At 57.4% G+C, this 24,040-nt stretch overlaps 2 protein-coding genes and 1 long non-coding RNA gene across 5 annotated transcripts; 2 read left to right on the forward strand and 1 right to left on the reverse strand.

The window, feature by feature from the left end:
- The first annotated feature begins 1,098 nt into the window (after positions 1 to 1,098).
- On the forward strand, positions 1,099 to 5,659 carry NAPSA (napsin A aspartic peptidase). Its single transcript, XM_030849994.1, is given in 9 exon segments — positions 1,099 to 1,113; positions 2,405 to 2,527; positions 2,854 to 3,059; positions 4,069 to 4,191; positions 4,399 to 4,543; positions 5,083 to 5,181; positions 5,378 to 5,447; positions 5,450 to 5,608; positions 5,640 to 5,659. Coding segments are annotated over 9 exon segments (960 nt in total).
- Positions 5,660 to 5,772: 113 nt separating this feature from the next.
- Positions 5,773 to 8,524, reverse strand: LOC132593967 (uncharacterized). The gene is made up of 3 exons (XR_009560083.1): positions 8,452 to 8,524; positions 7,462 to 7,726; positions 5,773 to 5,952 (listed from the first exon to the last, which is right to left on the reverse strand). It is a non-coding gene; the product is annotated as an uncharacterized lncRNA (long non-coding RNA).
- On the forward strand, positions 6,248 to 22,469 carry KCNC3 (potassium voltage-gated channel subfamily C member 3). 3 transcript variants are annotated; one of them, XM_030849958.2, is made up of 6 exons: positions 6,248 to 6,453; positions 8,533 to 10,994; positions 15,119 to 16,226; positions 17,415 to 17,606; positions 17,841 to 17,967; positions 21,721 to 21,848. In XM_030849958.2, the coding sequence occupies exons 2-5, from the start codon at positions 10,098 to 10,100 to the stop codon at positions 17,942 to 17,944; spliced, it is 2,301 nt and encodes a 766-aa protein (XP_030705818.1). In that variant the 5' UTR covers positions 6,248 to 6,453; positions 8,533 to 10,097; the 3' UTR covers positions 17,945 to 17,967; positions 21,721 to 21,848. The 3 variants fall into 3 exon arrangements, with proteins under 3 accessions (XP_030705818.1, XP_060145104.1, XP_060145103.1); XM_060289121.1 differs by lacking the exon at positions 17,841 to 17,967 and adding an exon at positions 20,562 to 20,621 and having other exon boundaries at positions 6,251 to 6,453; positions 21,721 to 21,856; XM_060289120.1 differs by lacking the exon at positions 17,841 to 17,967 and having other exon boundaries at positions 6,251 to 6,453; positions 21,721 to 22,469.
- The last annotated feature ends 1,571 nt before the right edge of the window (positions 22,470 to 24,040 follow it).

Consider the following 24,040-nt stretch of genomic DNA (forward strand, 5'->3'; position numbering starts at 1 on the left):
GGCACAGTGGTTGAGAGTCCGCCTGCCGATGCAGGGGACACGGGTTCGTGCCCCGGTCCGGGAAGATCCCACATACCATGGAGCAGCTGGGTCCATGAGCCATGGCCGCTGAGCCTGCGCGTCCGGAGCCTGTGCTCTGCAACGGGAGAGGCCACAACAGTGAGAGGCCTGTGTACCGCAAAAAAGAAAAAAAAAAGTATCACTGATTCTAAGAAGCACGTGGTTTACTACTGATGACATTAATTATGTCGTGTTAATTTCAGTTAATGAAATGTTAGAAGATGTCAAGTGCTATGGGGAAAAAATAGATACAGGTAAAGGAGATTGGAAATTCCGGGGGAGGATGGTTGACATATTCAATAGGGTAAACAGGGTAGACTTCACTAAGAAGGTGACATTTAAGCAAAGATTTGAAGGAGGGGAAGTGAGTAAGGTTTTCTGGAGGGGAAACACTTGGACAGAACAGCCTGTGCAAAGGCCCTGAGGCAGGAGTATGTCTGGGATGTTTGAGGCACAGCCAAGAGTGAAGGAGGGGGAGTGAGAAGAGATGATGTCAGGGAGGGGACGCGGCCTAATCATATAGGGCCTTTCAATTCTGTAATGCCTTTGGTACCTCTGATCCTTTGATCCTACCCTTTTTTTCCTGTTTCCCTTATCTCTCATGTCCTCCCTTCCTTAGGCTGCATAGATTCTGTGGTCAACCACCATAATCGTGCCGTTGCACAAACAACATTAATGCCCTTACTCTTTCTCCCTCAGTCATACTTGCCTGGCAAAACCCCAACTCTGGTTAAAATGAACTCACTGCCTCTGTGTGCCTGCTCTCACCCAGCTGAGCTTGTGAGTGGACACACTTCAGATGTGTGACTGCAAACACTCAGAACCAAACTGCAAGGCTGTCACAGTTTTCTTCTCCAGTCCCTAAGAAATCATTTTCTCACCTTCTTTCTCTAAACCTCTAGAAGCCCTCGCCCTTTTCGTTCTCACTTCTTCTTTTGCTGAAAAAACTAGAAGCAGTCAGAAAGAAACGTCCCCATGCTTGCCTTGGGGACACTACTAGCTCACCTTCAGAGGTACACTGCTGTCCCTCCCATGACCATGTTTGGACAATCTGTAAGAGGCCAACCCCTCCACATAGGCACTGAATCCCTTCTCCTCTCCCTATTCAAAACGTTCCCTCTTGCAATGTTTCCTTCTCTCTCTTGCATCATTCTTTGTACAATGCTTAAGCCTTTGTTCCTTTAGGATTCCTCTTCACTGAATGCCCACACTTCCCCGCGGTGCTGCTGAGGATGCTTCCTGAAACTTGCGGGTCCTAGGCCCTCCCTCTTTGCAACTTCGCCCTAAAGATCACTTTCCTCCAGCATCTACCTAAGGGACTTTCCTGCTACAACATCCTAAAGGAAACCCAAGTTCAAGAGGTGGGGCCCCAACCATTTTGAAAGCGGACCTTCTGGCCTTACTGAAGCCTTCAGATGACAGCAGCCTCAGCTGACATCTGTCTGCAACCCTATGAGCCAGAACTGCATGGTCAAGCTACTTACAAATTTTTAACGCAGAAAGCCCCCCCCAAATAATAATAAATGATTATTTCTGCCTTAAATCACTCAGTTTGGGGGTGATTTTTACACAGCATTAACTAACTAGTACACTCTCCCAAGTTTGCTTTCCTCTAGGTCTACCCAGTCCTTGTAAATGGAAATAACATTAACACAGTTGTAATCATGTAAATGAATTGCTTTCCCGGCAGATTCTTGGGCTCTGTCTCAGGCCTCTGGAATCAGAATCTCTGAGGGTGGTACCCAGAAATCTAGGGCACGTTTAAACTGGGTTTTTGGGTGCTCCTAAATATTTGAGAAACTTAATTATGGAAAAGGGGGCAGACAGAGAGACACTGCAAATTATTTTTATGCTTTTTCAATGGTGGTAGGGCTATGGACTTTTTGTGTGTTTCAGTATTTTCCAAATAAAACAATAGGAATCAGGGGTCCTGACACTTTGGCAGTCCCACTTAATATGGGGCAGAAGACGTCTGGTCTGACCCTCTCTTCCTTCCCCCAGACCTTTCACAAACGTCCCGCCCATACATTTGTTTGCCCCAGAAAACTCTTGTGGTTAATGAGAAAAAATGAAGTGAAAGTTATAAGTAAAGAATGGGTAAGGGAGGGGCACAGGAGACTCCACCACCACCGAAGTCGGGAGTGAGGCACGCCAATACTTCCGGCGACCCTACCAAAATATTTGGCACATTCCTCCCAAAATACCACCCATCACTCCCACATCACCCACCAAGAAACTCCGTGTCTTAGTCACCTCTCAAACCTGGAAGTAGGCAGTGAACAGGGCGCAGTCTCGGGGAAAGAAAACGGAGCCGCAGGACGCCTGGGTCCACACGGGTCCCCAGAGATGTCTCCACCACCGCTTCAACCCCAAAGCCTCCAGCTCCTTCCGGCCCAATGGGACCAAGTTTGCCATTCAATACTGAACTGGCCGCCTAGAAGGCATCCTGAGTGAGGACAAGCTGACTGTGCGTGACCTTGGCCCCGGGAAGGCTTGAGCCTGGGAGAAGCCCACCTCTAAGATTATCTGGTTTAGGGAGGGGCTTGAAGAGGCGGGGCCTCCAGGGTAAACGGATGGGGCTTTTGAATTGCGAGGCAGGGCTTCCTGGGGACGAGGGCGGGGCTTCCCAGACAGGGGTGGGCCTTCTCAAGTTACAAGGCAAAGCTTCCTAGGCAGTTGGAGTCGTTTACAGATGTCCCCAGACCTGGGATTCATGCCTTGGTTTGGGAGACTTCAGAGACATGTAGGTAATGTCCTCCCGGAAGTAACTTACTCCATTTGAATCTACCCCAGATTGGGGGACTCACAGGTGCATCGGTGATTTTTGGGGAGGCCCTGTGGGAGCCCAGCCTGGTCTTCACATTTGCCCACTTCGATGGGATATTGGGCCTCGGTTTTCCCGCTCTGGCTGTGGGAGGAGTTCGGCCCCCGCTGGATAGACTGGTGGACCAGGGGCTTCTGGATAAGCCTGTCGCCTCCTTCTACCTCAACAGGGAATGGCGGAGGGTCTACCTTCCTCTGAGTCCTAGCCCCAAGAAGGAAGTTCTGCCCTCCTTCAGGAAGTCACCGCCCCAATATAAGAAACACATGAACCCTATTCATAAGTTCCACTCACTAAGCAACCCCTTAAAACCCACTAAAGAAACTCACCATCACTTAAAACGTTCCATGTTTCAAACTCAAACCAGGAAATTCCATGCCCTACCCCATCAAATACTGAATTTAAGAACCCCATCTTCACCGTAAAGAAATCCCAATTCCATTGGAGAACACATGTCAGAAGTCAGGAATTGCCCATTTTAATCTAAGAAGTTACATTTACCTTTTAGGAAGCTTAAAACTTATGTTTAGAAAGCCCAAGCTGTTATCCAGGCAGTCTCCAGGCAGGAAATTCTGTGCCCCTTCAGTTATCCGGACGTCCAACCCAGGAAGTCCCACCCACCTCTTTTTTTTTTGGCTGCAACTTTTGCCCCCTGCAGTGGAAGGGCGGAGTCCTAACCACTGGACAGCCAGGGAATCCCCCCCCCAACCTCTTAGTAGATCCTGACCTTCCACACTTCCAGGAAGTGCCGCCCCCACCCCCCGCCTTCCTATCACTTTCAGCCAACTGAGGAAGTCTAATTCCCCGGAAGTTCTAGACATGCAGTTCAGAAAGTCTCGTCATCCACTCGGGGAGACTGATTCCTCACAATCACGCCTACCAAGGCCAATTCAGAAACCTCAATGCTCCACTCCCCCCAAAAGTTCTACCTTCTACAGTCAAATCAAGAAGTCCTATGCCCACTTCAGGAAGCTCCCAAGACCCTAAAATCCTAACCTCCACCAAGAAAAGCCCCATTTCTCTTCACTTCTTGCCTTGCTTCCAGTCCCAACATCAAGGCTCTGCCTGCATCCCACTATCCCACCTAGAACCCAGACACCACCCCATTGGCAGAAGTCCCTCCCTTGGCCACTCCTGCGGCTGGCAGGAGAAATGCCCACGACACCTACAGCTGTCTGCCTCTGCAGGGACCCTGAGGCAGCTGATGGTGGAGAGCTGGTCCTGGGTGGCTTGGACCCAGCACACTACATCCCACCCCTCACCTTTGTGTTAGTCACGATCCCTGCCTACTGGCAGATCCACATGGAGCGGTGAGGAACCTGGCCTCCTAGGTCTGGGAGGAGTGGGCTAGAGCCTAAAATCCAGTGTCCTGGTGTGAAGGGAGCCGAGGACCCAGACTCCTAGGTCTGATGGAGGAGGGATTGTGGGCCGGGACTCCTGGCTCTTCAGGAGGAGGGGGCTGGGGGTCTGGCCTCCTAGGATGCTGGCTCTAATGACTGCCTCCTTCTGCTTCACAGTGTGGAGGTTGGCACAGGGCTTACTCTTTGTGCCCGGGGCTGTGCTGCCATTCTGGACACAGGCACGTCTCTCATCACGGGACCCACTGAGGAGATCCGGGCCCTGCAGGCAGCCACTGGGGGAGTCCCCCTGCTAATGGGGGAGGTGAGGACCTGGTGTCTGGTGGGTGTGCGCTGGGGAGGCTAATAGGGATTTAATGGTGGACATTGGGCAGGATGCTCTGGCCTGCGGGTGGGAATCGCATGGCTAAGAGGTATGCACGGGCTGAAAACACTCGACCTTGTGAGTGACAGGCCAGGGGTTAGTGAGGGGAAGCGAGGACACCTCCCAAGTGTCTAAGTGACTCCGGGGACAGGACAGGATGAGAGTGAGTAAACTTATAATTAGTATAAGACTAATTACATACACATATAGGCCCAGTATGGCCCGTGGGCCACCAGTTTTTGATTTTCAATTAGAGGAAAAGAGGTTTTGATCAAATGGGAGCCTAGGGGAAGTGGCAACAACTATATAGGAGTGAGGGAAAAGCCAATAAGGCTACAGAAGACAGTAGAGCCTGACCACACAAGGTCCTGAATACCTAGCTGCTCAAAACGGACATTTCCCTGTTGCACTGGGAGTCATGGAAAGAATTTGAGCAAAGAAGGACTCCCTCGTCTCTACTTGCTCCTCTTTTCCCTCAGTACCTCATCCAGTGCTCGAAAATCCCAACGCTCCCTCCAGTCTCCTTCCTCCTTGGCGGGGTCTGGTTTAACCTCACGGCCCAGGACTCATCCAGGTAGGTGGCAGTCACAATGACCCGTCAGTGACGGGGTTGAGAGGGTGGGGCTGGGAGTGAGACATCACTAGGGCCAAGCAGGAACCACATAAACATTTCTAGTGCCCACGGTAGTGGGCGGGTTGAAGCTCTGGCTCGTAGGAAGAAGGAACACCGGTGGGCGTGACACGACACCTGTGATCCGTCTTGTCGCCCTGTAGATTCCTCGGGGTGGCGTCCGTCTCTGCTTGTCTGGCTTCCAGGCTCTGGACATGCCTCCGCCCGCAGGGCCCCTCTGCGGGGCGATGTCTTCTTGGGCAGCTACGTGGCCGTCTTCGACCGTGGCGACAGGAAAAGCGGGGCGCGAGTGGGGCTTGGGCGCGCTCGAGCTCGTGGAGCAGGACAGTGAAAGCGTGGGCTTGCGCAGGCGCAGTTCTCCGGTTGAGGCCCTGGTTATGCGCATGCGCATCCCCCGATACTCAGTAAAAATCTATTTCTATTAAACTTACCTGGGTCTCTTCCTTTTTTTTTTTTTTTTTTTTTTTTTTTGCGGTACGCGGGCCTCTCACTGTTGTGGCCTCTCCCGTTGCGGAGCACAGGCTCCGGACGCGCAGGCTCAGCCGCCATGGCTCACGGGCGTAGCCGCTCCGCGGCATGTGGGATCTTCCCTGACCGGGGCACGAACCCGTGTCCCCTGCATCGGCAGGCGGACTCTCAACCACTGCGCCACCAGGGAAGCCCCCCTTTTTTTTTTAAGCGCGTGATTTTTTTCAGAAAAAAGTTAGTGTCCGGCTCTCTGGAGTTGAGAAAGAAAGGAAGGAGAAAGGTATCATTCCTCTCCAAGGCGCACACTGGTGCGAGGGTCCTATACTACGAAGCCCATGAAGCCTCTCGCCTACACTGCCTCTCCTCAAATGCACTCGACGCCGCGGAGCATCACGGACGTTGTAGTCTAGGCGGTGTTCACGTCCTAACGGGGGCGGGCGCAGCCACAACACGCGTGGGAGGCAACAGGTCGCGACGGCAGCGACAGGTGGCAGTGGGGGGTGGCTGAAATCGTAAAGGATTTTCCAACCCTTGTTCTAAGGGGAGGAGATACCATTCCCGCACACTTAATCTCCTGTTCTTCTCTACCCTTGGGATTCCCCGGGTTGGGGGGAGCTGGGCTGCCCCTCCTCCGGCGATGATGTCACTACCCTCCTCCGCAGCCTCTCGCTGCCCAGAGCTGCGGGGCTGGGTCACCCCTCCCCCATCGCTAATCCCGGATTCCCCCATCCCCGCCCCGCCTCGACTTGGGGTGAGTACGGGGGAGGGGGAGAAGGCACAGGGTCCGGGGGCGGTAAGACAGCCCAAATCCCAGTTTTGGAGGCGGGGGACTCGGGAGAGGAGGACTCAAAGGTTACAGCGGAGAGGTAATTGGAGGGTCTCGGGGGACCAAGGATCGTAGGCAGAGTCCCCACATTTTCAGCTTTAGTGCCTGGAAGATCGTCTTTCCTGGATTTAGAACTGATAGGAATGGGCGCGGAGGAACAAGGAAGGGGTCTTGGAAGTCAGGAAGGGGAAGACCCTTCCCCAATTCCAGGGCTTTGGGGAATGGGGGAGGGAGAGTTAGGAGGCGGCGCCAAGGATGACTGAGGTGAGAGTCTGGGGCTTTCAGGAATTTTGTGCCTTGAAGGCCTGAGAAGGGATAGACTGGGAAGGAGGAGGGATGGGGAAAGGGTCTGAAGACGCGAACAGACATTGGCCTCCCCTCCCCTGGTGTCCGTCGCTAAAAATCGAGTCCACGTCCCTCTGGCCTGTTTGCCGAGCTGGGTGTCCCATAACCCAAGCCCTCATTATGCCTCCAGAAGCCTCCCCTATGGGTGGAGAATTCAGGCTCACAAATCCCCGCATACCCTGGTGGGGCCTGGAGAGGGCCATGTGGGAGTGACGGCACCCAAATTTCCCAGGGCCTGATGGAGTCTGGATCATCCTTGACCGAGCCTCTTCCCCCAATCGCACGGTCTTTAATCCCGAGTCTCATTCCCTATTCTCCCCTCTTCCAGCCTCCTCGCTCCCCCCACCCCATCCCTGCCTTCCCCACTTCCCTCTGCCCCAGCCCGCACCTGCCTGGCTGCTATCAAAGGCTGAAGAGAAAAGTAGAGTTGGGTAGGGTGGGGGGAGGGTATAAGGGAGGATGGCTGACTTAGGTCCTTACCCTAGCCCTTACTCCCAGCTCCTAGTGCCTACCCAACGCCGGCCCCAGCATCCACCCCCACGCCCCACCTGCCTAGAAGCCTCACTCAACCCAAGACCATTCCCTCACCTCAGGATTCACTGCTTCTGCCTGGGGAGACACCAGAATCCGGGGCAGAGCAGAGTAGGAAGCCCCGATGTCTTTTCTCTACCCTCCTGGGTCCCACGGGGGCTTGAGGACTGCCTGAGAACAGTGGATCAGGGGGCAGTGGGGGGAGTTGAGGTAAACTACCTCCCTGGTCCGCAGGACGGGCCCCACTTCTGCAACTCTCTGCAGTGACGCAGCCTCGAGTCCTGGCCAGGTTGAGGATTAGAGACGGTGATGCGGTGAGAGCCTGAGAGAAAGGGACAGAAATCCAGAGGGAGGGACAGAGACTGAAGGACAGCAGGACAGAGCCCCAAAGAAGTGGGGACAGAGACCCAGAAAAAGGGGGACAGGGATTCAGAAAGGGGTGAAAGAGGCACGGGGTGGGGGTGGGGGATAGAGGCCCAGGGAAGGGAAAGAAAGAAAAAGGACAGAAAGAGAAAAAGCAGTGACAGAGGGGGAAAAGAGACGGAGGAGGGGAAAAAGACACGGGGAAGGAGGTAGTAAAAGAACAAGAGCTAGGGGGACGGAGACCCAGATGGATGGGCAGAGACCAGAGAGAGGAGGGAGCCTGGGATGCCCTGGGATGGCGGGGTGGGGGGGGAGTGGAGGACAGAGACACAAAGAGGAGGGACAGAGACTGGAGGGAACAGAGACCCAGAGAGAGGCAAATCCGAGAAAAAGGTCCAGAGGTCAAGATGAGACTGGGGGTGGGGAGATCGAGACACAGTCAGGGGAGAGGAGACAGAGGCTTAGAGAGAAGAGGGGCAAGACTCAGAAGGAGGGGGACAGATACAGAGAACAATGGGACAGAGAACCAGAGGGAGCGCAGAGTAAGGAGGGGCCAGAGCCTCAGAGGAGTAAGGGCAGAGACAGGGGGACAAATATTCAGAAAAGGGGAGAAAAAGAGACACTAAGAGACACAGAAGCGGGAGTCGGGGTGGAGAGGGAGGCGATACCAACCAGCCGCCGTACCTGCAGAGGGAGGAGGCGGGCTGGGAGCAGTGCAGACCTGGGACGCCCGCAGCCCCTGACCCACCCACTTCCCTCCCACAGGCACAGCCTCCTGCCGCCGCAGCCCCAGCCGCAGCCGCTGTCCCCGCCCCAGCCCCCGCGCCTGCGCTCTACCACCCGGGGTCCAGTCCAGCCCAGGGGGCGGGGCCTGACAGGCTCCGGGGCCGTCCGCCTAGTTCTGGCCCCGCCCACCATTGGCCCCGCCCCAACTTTCTGCCCTCCCACCAGGACTCTCTGAAACCTAATCCCGCCCAATTTCCTATTGGCCCCGCCTATTGCCTCAGCCTAGACTTTGTTTCCCGGCCTTTTGGTTTCTCCCCTCCGCCTCTCTTAAGACTCTCCTTACCAGTTCTCATCCATCCCTTGGTTCTGCTGGCTGCAGTCCGCCGTTATCTAGACCTCGCCCACTTTCCCTCACCTCGTTCCCCCTTCTAAGGCCCTACTGACCCTTAGAACTATCTCCCAGGTTCTCTGGCCCCCAAGACTTCCCGTTCTAGGTCCCACCGCTCCGTCCATCCCGGTAGCTTTGTACTCTGCAGGTCTCACCATTTCCTTAGCCATTCTCTACACTCTTAGCCTGCCCCGCCCCCACCTAGCCTGGTTGCTTTCAAATCCCTTAAAGCGCCGCTCCTCCCTTAGTCTTGCCTTTCCACAGCCCATTCAAGACTTATTTTACCATTCGTGGATCCCACCCACCTCCCGCAGTCCCTCCGAATCCTTCCTGACATTCTCCCGGCCCAGCCACGGCTAAACGGGCCGCGTTTGCAGCTCCGACCCTTCCCCTTCTTTTCCTCGCCTCCCTTAGTCCTAGCCAGAAGCTCTCAGGTTTTCAGGCCTCGCCCATTTCCGCCCCTTCTCACTGGGTCTCAGTCCCTGTTCCCCTTGCCGTGTCCCCTTTCTGTCCAGTCTAGTGCCACTCTCCATTTCCAGTTCCCGCCCCTCATTCAGTCCCGCCCCCTCACTCTCCCAGCCCAATTAGGACTGTTTCTAATTTCTGTGGCGCTGCCTCTTCTTAAGATCCGCTCTGCCCCGTCCAATCAATGTTAGGAGCTCAACCCGGCAGTCTCCATCTGCCCCACTTCACCGGGTATTGCTTGCCGGCTCTTTAGGTCCGTCTCTATGCAATCCAGACGGCCGCCCCGACTGTGGCCCTGCCCCTGACTCCGCCAGTCACGGACAGTCAGGCCCCTTTAAATAGCTCGGACCTGTCCCCTTCCTCTGCCCGACCCGCTCCTTTTCTTAGTTCTATCAGATCTCTTTCTTATATTTAGCCCCGCCTCCTCTGTTCTCCCAGTGCTGCCAAACCAGGCAACTTTAGCCTCCCATCCCGCCTTAACACCTCGCTCGGCCCCGCCCCTTATCCCAGAAAGACCCAATCGGTGTGTTCCATCTGCGGCCCCGCCCCGACCAGCTAGGCGGAGTTGGAGTCCGGGCCCTTCTCTCAGCTTTAGCCCCGCCCCCCACCTCTTCCCAGGCCAATCAATTCAGTTTCTCCCTCCCTGCGGTCTCGCCCCCTCCCTCCATCACCTCCTATCACCCAATCACATCTCTCTCCCCTGCGGCCCCGCCCCCTGATACCCCGCCCCTCCCTCTCCGCCCCCCATCCAATGCTGAGCTCAGTCTGCGTCTCATCCTTCCGCGGGCGCCAGGGGTCCAGCAAACAGCAGCCGGTGTCGCCGCCGCAGCCGTCCGAGTCCCCGCTGCCGCTGCCCCCGCCGCCACCGCCACCGCCACCGCCGCCGCTGCAGCAGCAGCAGCAGCCTGCACAGCCCGGCCCCGCCGCGTCCCCGGCGGGCCCTCCGGCACCCCGCGGGCCCGGGGGCCGGCGCGCCGAGCCATGCCCCGGGCTGCCGGCGGCGGCCATGGGGCGGCACGGCGGCGGCGGTGGCGACAGTGGCAAGATCGTGATCAACGTGGGCGGCGTGCGCCATGAGACGTACCGCTCGACGCTGCGCACCCTGCCGGGGACGCGGCTGGCCGGCTTGACGGAGCCCGAGGCGGCGGCGCGCTTCGACTACGACCCGGGCGCCGATGAGTTCTTCTTTGACCGGCATCCGGGTGTCTTCGCCTACGTGCTCAACTACTACCGCACTGGCAAGCTGCATTGCCCGGCCGACGTGTGCGGGCCGCTCTTCGAGGAGGAGCTCGGCTTTTGGGGCATCGACGAGACCGACGTGGAGGCCTGCTGCTGGATGACCTACCGGCAGCACCGGGACGCCGAGGAAGCGCTCGACTCCTTCGAGGCACCCGACCCCTCGGGCGCCGCCAACGCTGCCAACGCTGCGGGCGCCCATGACGCGGGCCTGGACGACGAGGCGGGCGCGGGCGGCGGCGGCCTGGACGGCGCGGGCGGCGAGCTCAAGCGCCTCTGCTTCCAGGACGCTGGCGGCGGCGCCGGGGGCCCGCCAGGGGGCGCGGGCGGCGCGGGCGGCACGTGGTGGCGCCGCTGGCAGCCCCGCGTGTGGGCGCTCTTCGAGGACCCCTACTCGTCGCGGGCCGCCAGGGTGAGCGTACTCTCGGAGCCCCCATCCCCCTCCCCTCTCCTGGAGCTCCCAGACCCTCAGAAACGCCCCATCCTCGCCCTTAATCCCTGGTCCTTCCCAGCCCTTCCTGGTCTCTCGGCCTCCCAGCCTCTTAGTCTCCCATACTCTGAACACACCCCCGTCTCCCGGCCATCCCCAGATCCTCAGAAGATCTCTTTGCCACCTTGAGAATACTCCAGACCTCTCTAAACCCCACCCAGCTTATCTAGGCCATCGTAGGCCCTTAGAAACTTCCTTTCTGACCATGAATCTCTTAAACACACCCCCTGAACAACCCCACATCTGCCTTTCCTGGACCCCTCCTGAGACCCTCAGAAGACATTTCCTCAACCCTGAGTCTTCTTAGCCCCTTTTAACCTCTTCTCACCTCTCTTGGCCACCCCTCAGACCCTCAGAAGACCCTTGTCCAGCCTTCAGTTTCTTGTACCTCCTTAGATCCTCAGAAGACATCTCTTTCTAACCCTCAAAGTGTCCCAGGCCCTGTGAATACTGTCTCCACCCCCTGCAGACCCTCTGAAGCCTGCTCTCTAGCTTCCAGTCTTCAGTCCTGAAGCCTCTCCCAGCACCTCTGATTCTCCTTCTGCCCGTCTCCACATCCCCTCCCTATCTCCAAGTTTGAGTCTCCTGGTTACCTTTGAACCCCCCTTGCTTATTCTGCCCTTAAAGTCTCAGAATAGTTCCCACCCCAATCTCAGAGTCCCCTGGACTCCTCTGAACCTCCAAACCACTTGCTCTGGCTAGTATACTTCCCCCTCACTGCAACAGAGTCTTGGGGCTTCTTCTCTCCTGGGACCCTGCTGCCCCCTCTGTGTTCACATCCCTTCCTGCATCCTCCACACCAACTCCCCTCCCGAGGATTTCCCCATACAGCTCCAGACTTTCCCCAAGGCTTTCACACTCCTCCTCAATGTCTCCAGAAGAGTCCTGAGCCCCCATGATATGTTTTTCCTCTCCAGAACTTCCCATATGCCCTCCAGAATAGCTTCTCTCTCATCTACAGATTCTCCCAACTTCTTCCTTCATCTTTAAACTGCATAGCCCACTCTCTATCTCTGGGACGCCCTCCTCCCACCCTCAGCCTCCCAGCCTCTTTTCTAGTGGGTAAATGACTTTCCTTCCCGCTCCAGAACTTTACCTAACCTCAATCCTTGGGACCCTCCTCAAGTTATCAGCCCCCAAACTTCCTCCTCAAAATAGCTCCCAGGTCTTTCTGATCTACCTTGGTATCTTCCCACCTGACGCCCCTCCCTAGGCCCTGCTCACTTCCCCTTTCCTAACGCCCCTCCCACTACCCATTCCAAAGCACAGGACTGGGCCTCTCAGACCCCCCTCTGCCCCCCGCAAAGTGAACCAAAGAGCCCACACTCCAGCCTTCTCCTCTCTCCAGTCTTATCTCTCTCAAAATTCCATATTTCCCCCAAAGCTCTCTTCGTCTCCCCCCCAAAAAAACTTTCCTCAAACATCTGTAACTTCCCAGGCTAAATAGCTATCCTTCCCCCTGGTTCTCATTTGAACCTCTTCCTCCTCTTAACTTCCTCCCTGTGTTGGAGGAGAGAGGACAGTTCAAGATGTGGGGGTGGGAAATTAGAGAGAGGAGGGTAAGAGGAGAGACTCCAGGCCCCTTTCTAGCCTCCTGGGGACCCAAACACTCGGAGGAGGCGGTCCGGCACCCTCCCCCCACCGTGCCGCGTCCTGGGCCGGCCAGGAAGGACACGGAGGACCCGCAGTGCCGCATTCGCACTGGGGGAGGGAGCGAGGGGGAGGGGGGCCGGAGGCACCGCATAAAGTTTGGTCCCCGGGAAGCGCTGAGTTGGCAAGATTTGGGGTTGGGTGGGGGGGAGGTGGGGGAGAGGAGGTGCAGAAAGGACGTGGCCCTATATGCCCCCTCAGGCCTCTGAGCGGCACCCTCCCCCCATGGCCTGGGGAGCCCTTCCCTCTTGTGACCCCATTGAAGTGTTCTGAGGTGAAACTAGGGGTCTGGGACAGCTATGGGGAACATTCATTTACTTTACAGATGTGTTTTGAGTGTCCACGTAGTGCCAAGCATCTTCTAGCCGCCAAATGAGAGTTTGAGAGTTGAGAGTTGAGGCCAACGCAAAGTGGAGGGTCCGACTCTACCTCCCCCTCACTCCTCTCCCCATAATCTCCTCTTTCCTTCTTACAGGGACTCCATGCCCTCCTACCCCTTCTGCTTTTGAAGCATCTCTGGACAAGGGGGTCCTGACGCTGTCCAGCTTCTAAGCTGCGCACTGCGACGGGTGCCCACCTTTCTTTCTGTGTCCCGGGAGGGAAGGAGTTAATCAAGCTCCTGGCCTGTGCCCTCCCGCTGTGAAGCGGCACTGCGGCTGCGCACTGCCTGCTCGGCAACGGCCTGGAATGGGTTAAGACAGCTCTCAGGCCTTGCGGCTGCGCACTGCGGTGGGGGAGCTGTCCGTGGTGCTGCCCCCCGCGCGCCCCGCCCCCTGGTCCATCCGGCCCGCCCCCACTGCGGTGCCGCAACCTGCGCCCTGCGCCCGGCTCGGAGGGGGGCGGGGGAGCACCAGGCATGCGCTCTGCGGAGGCCTCTGGCCTCTTAAACCACTGCGGAGAAACGAAGAGGGGGGCGGGGCAGAGGGCCAGAGTTGAGCCCTAGCCCACCCCAAGATCTAGGGTCATCTCTGAGGCGGACGCTGGCCCGCCTCTCGGCTCTGCACTTCAGATTAAAGTCAAGGTCTCCCAAGCCCGGACCTTGCCCCCCATCCTGTGGAGGAAAGGGAGTGCTGAGAGGGACAGTGCTGGCCCGGGAGCCAACCCTGGCTCTCCTCCCTTCTCTGCACCCCAGGTCATCTCTCCTCTACCCATCTGATTAAAGCCCCCTCTGCCTCAAAGCCCATCCCCTTCCTTCTCTAAGGACTAACCCCACTCCTTCGACCTCCCTTCTACATATCTGATAAAGCCAAGTACAATTTCTAGGGGCCTTCTCCAAGAGCTTGACCCTGTCTCTTCTCAAGGCCTTCATCAAAACCCACACCATTGGGCTCAGGACCATCTTGAAATGAACCAGGCACCCCTGCCCCCATATCTCTGAACCTCTGACAAGCCCCTTCACCTCTCCTTGGGCCTAGCCCTGCCCTCTCCCCTTGCCCTATGTTCAAGCCCCTGACATTCCCTTCCTTTCCAGAGCCTTAAACCCCACCCCTATCATCTTCCCTTTTTTCAGTCTTGACCCTTCACCTCCTTCTTCCTTCAGGGACCTAACATCCCTCCTCCCCTCTGTGGGTCCAACTCTGCGCTGTTCTCTCTGGGTGAGGGCCTCACTCAGCCTTCTCCCTTTTCTGAGACCCAGTCATTAGCATCAAGGTCCTTAAACACCGGCACCTATCTGAGGCCTCAACCTTGGCTCCCTTTAACTGATGCCGCAACACCCTAATAACGGCTCAAGCCTTACTAAGTTCCAAACACTAGACCAAGCACTAGTTTTGGAGTCAGGCCCTTTGTATACTCATCTAATGTAATCCTTACAATAATCCTGTAAAAAATTTGAGGTTCAGAAAGATTAATCTCCTTGCTCAATTAGGCAGGGAAAAAGCTGGATTCAAACCCAGGCTTTCTTACTCTTAACCACCTCCTGGTTCTGCCTCCGACCCACCTTCTCCCCTTCGCCTTCCCTCAGCTCCAAGCTAAGCCCCAAAGCCTCTGAGACACAGGATGTATGATCTTAGTCTCCCTACCCACATCCCCCAGCAGAATGCTTGGACCCTGCCAGGGACCCCTGAGATACGACACAGGGAACAGGAGCGGGGGGGATGGTCTAGGAGACAGAGCAAGGAGGCAAAAATTGCTGTTTCCAGGAAAGAAGTGGCCCATCTGCTGCTGCTTCTGGGGCCAGCTCTTCTCCCGAGCTGGGGGAGAGCTGCCTCTGATCCTTTTGCAAGATTTAGAGAGAACAGGATGCAAGAAGTGATGGAGGCACTGGGGTTGGGACACCTGGGTTTCCCTGGAGTTTGTGTCTGGGAAAGGGGCCACTGGGAGGGTCTCAGGGAGATGGCTAATTGACCAGATGCCTGGGTCACCTTTTGCTCTCTCTCTCCTGTCCTGCCCCGCAGTACGTGGCCTTCGCCTCCCTCTTCTTCATCCTCATCTCCATCACCACCTTCTGCCTGGAGACCCACGAGGGTTTCATCCACATCAGCAACAAGACAGTGACGCAGGCCTCCCCGATCCCTGGGGCTCCGCCGGAGAACATCACCAATGTGGAGGTGGAGACAGAGCCCTTCCTGACCTACGTGGAGGGTGTGTGTGTCGTCTGGTTCACCTTTGAGTTTCTCATGCGCATCACCTTCTGCCCAGACAAGGTGGAATTTCTCAAGAGCAGCCTCAACATCATCGACTGTGTGGCCATCCTGCCCTTCTATCTGGAGGTGGGGCTCTCGGGCCTCAGTTCCAAGGCCGCCAAAGACGTGCTGGGCTTCCTGCGGGTCGTCCGCTTTGTCCGGATCCTGCGCATCTTCAAGCTCACGCGGCACTTCGTGGGGCTGCGCGTGCTGGGCCACACTCTCCGTGCCAGCACCAATGAGTTCCTGCTACTCATCATCTTCCTGGCGCTTGGTGTGCTCATCTTCGCCACTATGATCTACTACGCTGAGCGCATTGGCGCTGACCCCGATGACATCCTGGGCTCCAACCACACCTACTTCAAGAACATCCCCATCGGCTTCTGGTGGGCCGTGGTCACCATGACAACCCTGGGCTACGGAGACATGTACCCCAAGACGTGGTCAGGGATGCTGGTTGGGGCGCTGTGTGCCCTGGCTGGGGTGCTCACCATCGCCATGCCCGTGCCCGTCATTGTCAACAACTTTGGCATGTACTATTCGCTGGCCATGGCCAAACAGAAGCTGCCCAAGAAGAAGAATAAACATATTCCCCGGCCTCCGCAGCCCGGCTCGCCCAACTATTGCAAGCCCGACCCACCGCCACCGCCCCCGCCCCATCCTCACCACAGCAGTGGCAGCATCAGCCCTCCACCACCCATCACCCCGCCCTCCATGGGGGTGACTGTGGCAGGGGCCTACCCACCAGGGCCCCACACGCACCCCGGGCTGCTCAGGGGGGGAGCGGGTGGGCTCGGGATCATGGGGCTGCCTCCTCTGCCTGCCCCTGGGGAGCCTTGCCCATTGGCTCAGGAGGAAGTGATTGAGATCAACCGGGCAGGTGAGGAGGGGGCGCGAGGGGTGGAGGTGGGGGGCACAGGCAGAGGTGGGGAGGTTGTGAGGGGGGCAGGAGGTAGTTGCTGAGACTCCGGAGAGATGGGGTGGTCAGCAACAGAGATGGAAGAGAGGACAGTGAACAGCAATTGCTGAGGCCAGAGAAGAGGCACGGAAATAGTGATGGAGAAACAGAGATTTCGTGTGAAGCAGAGTTTTGGGGAGAGACAGACTTGCAGCCAAGGTATTCAGGGGAACCAGGGGGGTGGGGGGCAGAGCGATCAGCCATATGGTGAGAGGGACTCAGAGAAAGAGAGATGGGGGGGCGGTTCAGAGCACAGGGAGAGAGTCTCACATGGGAATCAGGGGCCAGAGACCGAGGACAGGGCACTGTTGCAGTGTCTGATGAAGGAGGTGAGGGGAGAGGAAAGTTGACTGAGCCTGTGCTCATCTCTCCCCCGCCAGGGGAGTCTGTGTCTCAGAGGCAGTGATTGGGGCATCAGTCCCAGGGAAGGGAGAGGCTGGGGGGCCCCACCCCCATGCCGTAAGTAGGTCAAGAAAGGGAGCTGGGCTGCCCGGCCCCCATCTTTTTCCCTCAGCCGCTGACCCAGTTTCACACCAATTAAAAATAGCTAAAGTCAGAGCCTGGGGGACCCCCACCTCCCCCCTCCCTCATCTGTCACCTTCCCAACGCCTCCCACTGTGCCCTTGCCAGCGTCCGACACCCCTCCCTAAACTACCACCTCCCAGCCCCCTGCATCCCTCCCAGCCATCCCTCCAAACCTATCCGAAACCATGCACCCTACCCCAGCTGTGCCCTATTTGGTCCACTTCAACCAACCATCCCACCCTCCACTCTGTCTCAGCCTCCTTCCCAGCACCCAGTTCACTTCCCAACCACCTCTTCCCCCCGTCCCTGTCCCTTCAAACACCCGACACCCTACCTCAGTCCTGCCCTTCTCAGAACCCAACACCCCGCCTGACCCCCACTTCCTAGCCTTCAACGCCCTTCCCTACCCTTTTGTCCTTCCCAACACTCAGCACCCTCCCCACCCAGGACCCGCTCCCCAAACCCACCAGCCACACCCCCTAGCCACCTGCACCTCCATCACCTCTCCTTGCTGACCTTGCCCTCTCCATGAGTTCCCACACCTCACTCTCTCCTTTGTGTCTCTGTCTGACCCTCGGGACACAGATCCTCGCCCCAACGGGGACCCTGCAGCAGCTGCGCTTGCCCACGAGGACTGCCCAGCTATTGACCAGCCCGCCATGTCACCAGAAGACAAGAGCCCCATCACCCCCGGGAGCCGGGGCCGCTACAGCCGGGACCGAGCCTGCTTCCTGCTCACTGACTATGCCCCTTCCCCTGATGGCTCCATCCGGAAAGGTGAGGTGCCCTCCACTGGCCCCCTGGGACCCTCCCTCTCCTCCCCTCCCCCAGGGGAGGGGAGAGAGGGAGATGAGGGAGGAGGTGCTGGACTTCCCTTCCCCCATCTCCTGGCCCCAAATTCCCTCCCTCTTAGACGCCCTCCCCCAAATTTCCTCACCACTGACCCTTCACCTGTCTTTATTCCATCTCCATGTCCCCCCCCGACCCTCTGGCCTTTTCCCCCACCCCCAGCCACTGGTGCTCCCCCACTGCCCCCCCAAGACTGGCGTAAGCCAGGCCCCCCAAGCTTCTTGCCCGACCTCAACGCCAACGCTGCAGCCTGGATATCCCCCTAGTGGACGAACCCCCTCCCCCCAGGGTAAGTAGCCCCCACCCTCTGAACCCCCTCCCTCCTGACTAACCCATCTGAGAACATGCAGCCCCCATTGACCAAGACTCCTGTCCCCTCACTCCGAACAGCTCCATCCAATTAACCCCCAGCCCTGACACTGGCCCCGCACCCACCTGCCCAGGACCTGCGGTGCCCCTCACTAACCCCTAGAACTAAGCCCACCCCTCCCCACCATGTGCCTGACCTCCCTCCCCGCCCTTACGACTGACCCCCATTCTCAGCCCCATCCACATCTCTCTCCCTGCCTCCCCCCTTGGTTTTGCTTTTGTTTATTTAACCAAGAAAATGGGGTACACACCCAGGACATTCTTCTGGGCGCAGGTTGGGGTGGGACAGACTCAGCCACTCACGCAGTCCCTTGTGGATTGGCCAGCACTGACAAAGCACACACAGGCTCCCGGTGCAGCGCTAGGCCCAGGGGACTCAGCAGTGAGCAATCCAACCGCACCCCCGCCCTCCACGAGCTCTCAGGTTGGGGGAGAGGCAGACACAGACCTAGAACTGAGGCCGAGAAGCAGGGCTGGGCTGAGGAGCCTTGTCCCAGGATCTGGGGAGAGGCGGGTCTGCTCTGGGGCTTCGTGAGGACGCACCTGAGTGGGGAGACTGCAGTTCAGGAGGCTGGGGAGGAGGCTGGGATGAGGGTCCAGGGGGAGAGGACAAAGCCTGAGCCGGGGTCAGGGCATTGGGGGTGGAGAGGAAGGAAAGAGACAGAGTCGGGGGGCCAGGGGTCAAGAGAGCAGGGTCAGGACTGGCCAGTGGGGGAGGTGAGGGAGATAGAGTGAGGAGACGGTAGATGAATTATTCAGCAAACATAACGAAGCACTTTCCACGTGCCAGGAATCCAACATATATTCTGTAATCCTCACAACAACCCCAGCTAACCCCTAACTTCATTCATTCATGCATGCATGCAGCAACTGATGATTGAGGGTAGAATTCCAGGCACTGGAGATTTAGCAGGGCACAAAGCAAGAATCTGCCATCACAGAGTTGCTGCTCTAGAGCCTGGGTCAACATACTACAGCCAGGGGCCAAATGTGTCCACCAGCTGTTTTGTAAATAAAGCTTTATTGGAACACAGCCACTGTCTACAACCGCAGACTGGAATAGTTTCGACCGAGATGGTATGGCCCACAGAGCCCTGAAAATTTTGACCATCTGGCCCTTTACAGCGAATGTCTGCCACTCCATGATTGGAGGAAGCAGAAAACAAACAAAAGGATAATTACTCTGGCCAGGTCAGAGAAGGGGTGAGAGTCTTTCTGAGAAGGTGACATGAAATTTGAAAGCTGAAAAAGCTCCAGCCAGGCAGAAGAAACAGCAAGTGAAAAGGCCCTGAGGTGCTGCCTGAGGTGCTGAGGTGGGATGAGCTTGGTCTGTTAAAGGAACAGCGAGGAGGGAAGTGTGGCTGGAGCTGAGTGGCCTAAGGGAGAGGGGAGGAGTCTGGGGGGGAAGGTTTTTTTGGCCATGGTGAGAGGCTGGATTTGATCTTAAAAATGATGGGAGGCCACCTGAAAGCATTTGATCTATCGCTTATTCATTCAACACATGCCTGTGGAATCTCCCTTCGCAATACAGAGATACATCCTAAAGAATCCCTACTCACAGCCTAAGGAGATGCCACGGCAGGACTTAGGGAGCCTCCAAGGACAGCCGCATCTAAACCCCCTTGTCTTACAGAAGTTCAGGGAGGTCCATGGCCAACCCCCAGCCACAGAGCAGATGGGGGACAAGAACCCAGGCTTCTGGGGTCCTAGTCCAGAGGGGACTGTCTGGCTCTTCTTGTTCTATCCCCGGACCTCTCCTTGTTGCAACCCACCCCCCACCTCCATCATCCTCCACTTTCATCTCATTACCAACCCCCTGCCTCCCCGCTCCCATCTCACCCCTCGCCCTGCTTGCACCCAGTCCTGTTACCCACCTCCCTTTGTTCCCCACTCCCAGGTCTGGATGGGCCCCTATGGAATTGAGGGGCAGGGGGAGGGGGGAGGATTCGGGAATGTGGGTGAGGGAGGACTGGGGGGGGCCGGTGGGGGGAGTTCCCTGCTTCTCTTGCCTCGGATGCCAAAATCCATTCATTGAACTCAAATTATGGCTGGAGCTGATGGGGCTGACTGAACTCCCTCCCCCAAGGTCCTGGATCCCTCCCTCTTCCACACGCCTCCCTTCCTAACTAACCTTCCTCCGGGACCCACCCTCCACTATTACCCCCCAACCAAGATCCTTCCTCCTGACCTGACCCTCACCCGCCCCATGACCCCTCCCTTCTCCGTCTCCCCTCACCAACCACCTGATTCCCACACCTGACCTGCACTCCCCCCTCCTCCCCAGCCCTCCCCCTCCTCTTTCCTTCATCCTCCCCTTCCCCCTCAGCCACCCCGGAAGCTCCTTCCATATTTGATGTCTCTGGCCGCCCCCATTTCACTGCTCCCCTCCCCCGGAAAACACCAGAGAGGAGGAAGAGATCTCAGCTTTTCTCCGTCCCCCCAACAGTGAGGCTGTGTTGGGGGGTTCCCCCTGCCCCCCCGCCCCCCCGTGACTCTGTGTATTTCTGTCCCCAGCTCTTGTCACCGCCTGAGACCTCGTGAGACCCTCGGTCCCCCCCTGCCCCTTCCCCCCAGGTTAGCAATTGGGAATGGCTGGGAGGGGGTGTCCCCAAGATACTGGGCTTCCAACCTCCCCCAGGCCCTCTCTCCAACAGTCAAGATGCCCTCGTCCAGACAGACCCCTTCGTACTGCCTAGCAAAGCCCTAGAAGAGCCCAGACAGTGGCAGAACTCTTCAGACATTCCTAAGTTTTCAAGAAACCCCACATGTGCCCCTAAGCCTTAGATCCCTTTGACTATCAAGACATTGTCAGGACCTTCCCATCAGAAGGTTCTCGTTTAAAGGCTTCTTGACCCTTTAAGATACCCCATTACAGCCTTCAGCTGAGTCTTGCCCTCATCAGACTGCTCTAGGAGCTGCCCTCCTGCACCACCCCCGCCCCGCCCAGGGAGGAGGCACTGCCAACTTGTGCTCCATTCAGCCCCTCACAGCGTCCCCACCCGCCTGTCTTCATTTCTCTACATCTAGGTTAGCCCCCTACCCACTGCAGCCCCACCCATTCCCTCCCAAGGCCTCTCCACCGGCTGCTCCCCCACTGGCATTCCACCCACGCTCCCTCCCCACGCCCGTGCTGCCCACCATCTGCCTCGCTGCCCCCCACCGTTTTGCCTCAGACGAGGGGGCCAACAGGGGGGAGGGGAGTTGAGGGGGGCTGCGGTGGGGGTGGGGTGGGGGAGGCTCGGTGGCTGCCACCCTGCCTCCTAACCCTGAGTCTCTCCCCCCTCCCCATGTCTGAACCTTTCTCCTTGACGCCGACTGACTGTCCAATTTGTTCACTTCTCTCTCTCTCCGTCTCCTTGGTCCGCCTCTGTCCATCTCTCCGTCTCTTGCCATCTGTCACTTTGTGTCTTGGTGTCTGTCTCTCCATCTCTTATCCTCTCTGTCTCCCTCACCGTCTCTCTCACCTGCCTTCTCTCTCTGACTCGCCCTCTCCATCTCTTCCTGTCTCTTGCCTTTTCCTGTCTCTGTCTTCTCTTTTTCCATCTCATATCCCTTCTGTTTCCCTCCTGCTTCTCTCTGTCTTGGGGTCCCTCTGTCTGTTGGACCCTCCCCCTGCACCCCTATCTCCTCGATTCCTCCCCGTGTTTCTGCCCTTCGCCCCCCCCCCACCCAGGTTACGAGAAATCCCGCAGCCTGAGCAGCATCGCGGGCCTGAGCGGGGTGTCCCTGCGCCTCGCCCCCCTTGCCACTCCCCCTGGCTCTCCCAGGGCCGCCCGCCGCGCTCCCCCAACCCTGCCCTCCATCCTCTAGCGCTCCCTTCCCCCCCGTGGGGGGACTCGGGGGTGACAGGGAAGAAGGTCAAAGGAGCTGGGGGTGGGGGGTGGGGGAAAGGGTTTTTTTTTTAAAAAATCAAACAGTCATTAATAATATGCAACCGAGACGACGATGCCAGCAGACACCCCCGGGCCCCTCACCTCCACCTGGGCCCCCAGGATGGAGGGGGGGAGGAGCCAAAGCCCATCCCCCCAACTATTCGCCCCTCCTGAAAAAAAGCCTCAGGTCTCCATGAACCATAGGAACCCCCCCGCCCCGAATCGACTCGTGTAAATACGTCCAAACTATATCAATTACATTTTGGGGCGCCTCCCCACTACTCTGCATGCCTCCCCAAAACTGGATCCCCGCCCTCTCCAACTCCACCTCAGCAATAAGCCGCCAGGGGCTGCATGCTGCGTGCGAGGGAAGGGGCATTCTGGGAAGCGGGTGGGGACCTCCATGTGGGTCGGGCTAGCCTTTAAGCTACCGGAGGGTCTCCTAGCCTCCTACCCTTCACCCCAGGAGGGCAACCCATCACGAAAAAAAAAAAAAATAGCAGCAATGTGGGGGAAGGAGGAACAGTCACCCAAGCCAAAAACCGGAGCCGAGCTCAGACGGTAGAAGCGGAGGCACGGGGGGAGGGGTGGGCTGAGGACAGCTGCTCCCTCAGCCTTTAGGAGCATCCCTCTGGTGAATTTCACTCTTTCCTCCTCCTCCCCCACCCCCCACCCCACCCCCGGGGATCTGCTCGCCTCTATTGCTGCATGGACTGAGACCTCCCATCCCAGTATTCCTGGGATGCTCTGGCCCTAGCACACAAAATTCCCCAACACCCCCTCCAGATTCCCATCACATGAGGCCTGCCCCCAGAATTCCTGAGACTGAGTCTGGCATCCCGCATCCTCCAAATCCCCACACGCTCCTGGGACTTAACCGCTGCTGTCCGCACCGCGCCCCCCCCGCCCCCCCCCTCACCGCCCACCCATTCCCTGAGCTGCATCCCAGCACCTCAAACCTCCAAGACTTGATCCAGCCCTTCAGCTCACTTTCAGCCTTTGGGATGCTTCCAAATCCTTCCCACACTCTGGACATTTCCTGGACACCCCTAAATCTGACATCAGACATCCTCCTCAGGTTCCCCTGACGCTAGAATTTTCAAGATAAGCTCAATCTGTCTGCAATTCCAGGGAACCAGACCTTCCCGGGGCACCCCCTTTCTTATGCCTAACCCTCCAAGAGCCCCTTTCTTTAAATGGTGCCCCAAAGGCACCTTCTTCATAGACGCCAGTGTTTCCCAGAGTCATATTTGTACCCCTGGCGATGTGCTAAGGTTTTAGGCAGTACAAGGACAAACACTTATTTTTAAAGTTTTGTGTTTCCTGGCATTTCGCACAGAATTGCTGCTTGGCCAGGACACCGTTTATTTAGGTTAGAGGTGTTTACATTTAAAATGTAGAGGCTGTTCCCTAGTGGAGGGACGCTGGAATATCAGAAGCTTGGGAAACCACATATCTACCTGGGCTGGGATCCCAGCTCGCCCTTCCCCGGCCTTCTTCAACCCCCCACGTTCGCGGGTGGAAAATTATTTCTCATACCCCATCCTGGCTCAAGAAGGATGCGCTACCTACCCCAAGCCCAGGGACCATATCGGTCCCAGAATCCTTAAGGGACTACCCCTTTTGGAGCTTGGGGCCCATGGAATTAGCAACCTCCCTCCCTCTGCTCCCACGGCCTCAGGAACCCCCCACCCCCCGCCTGAGGATTGGTGGTGGGGGTGTCACTGAGCACGATTCTTGATACAACGATTCCTATGCAAGGGGCATTTTTGAGTCCGCCCATCCTTCCCTTGGACCCTAAACCCTGGCGAACCAGGGGTGAGGGGTGGGGCGGGTTCTGGCGGGAGCGGCGTGGGGCGGGGCAAAGGGCTAGGGGCTTTAAACACCAGGGTATGGGGTTGGAGACTGATTATATTGCCAAAGGGTTTAACTTCTTAAAGCAAAACAAAACCCCAGATACCCCTGACCCTCACGGAAGCCGAACGGTGCAGGGAAAGGGGGTGAGGATTTTTCTAAAGGGTACGGACCTCTTCCCAACGTCTCCCCACTGCTCGCCAATCTGCCACACGTACCCAGCTTTTTAGTTCAGCTTTTAAAAATAGTCACAACCATTATAAACCT

Source organism: Globicephala melas, chromosome 19 (assembly GCF_963455315.2).
Source record: "Globicephala melas chromosome 19, mGloMel1.2, whole genome shotgun sequence".
Classification (NCBI taxonomy): Eukaryota; Metazoa; Chordata; class Mammalia; order Artiodactyla; family Delphinidae; genus Globicephala; species Globicephala melas.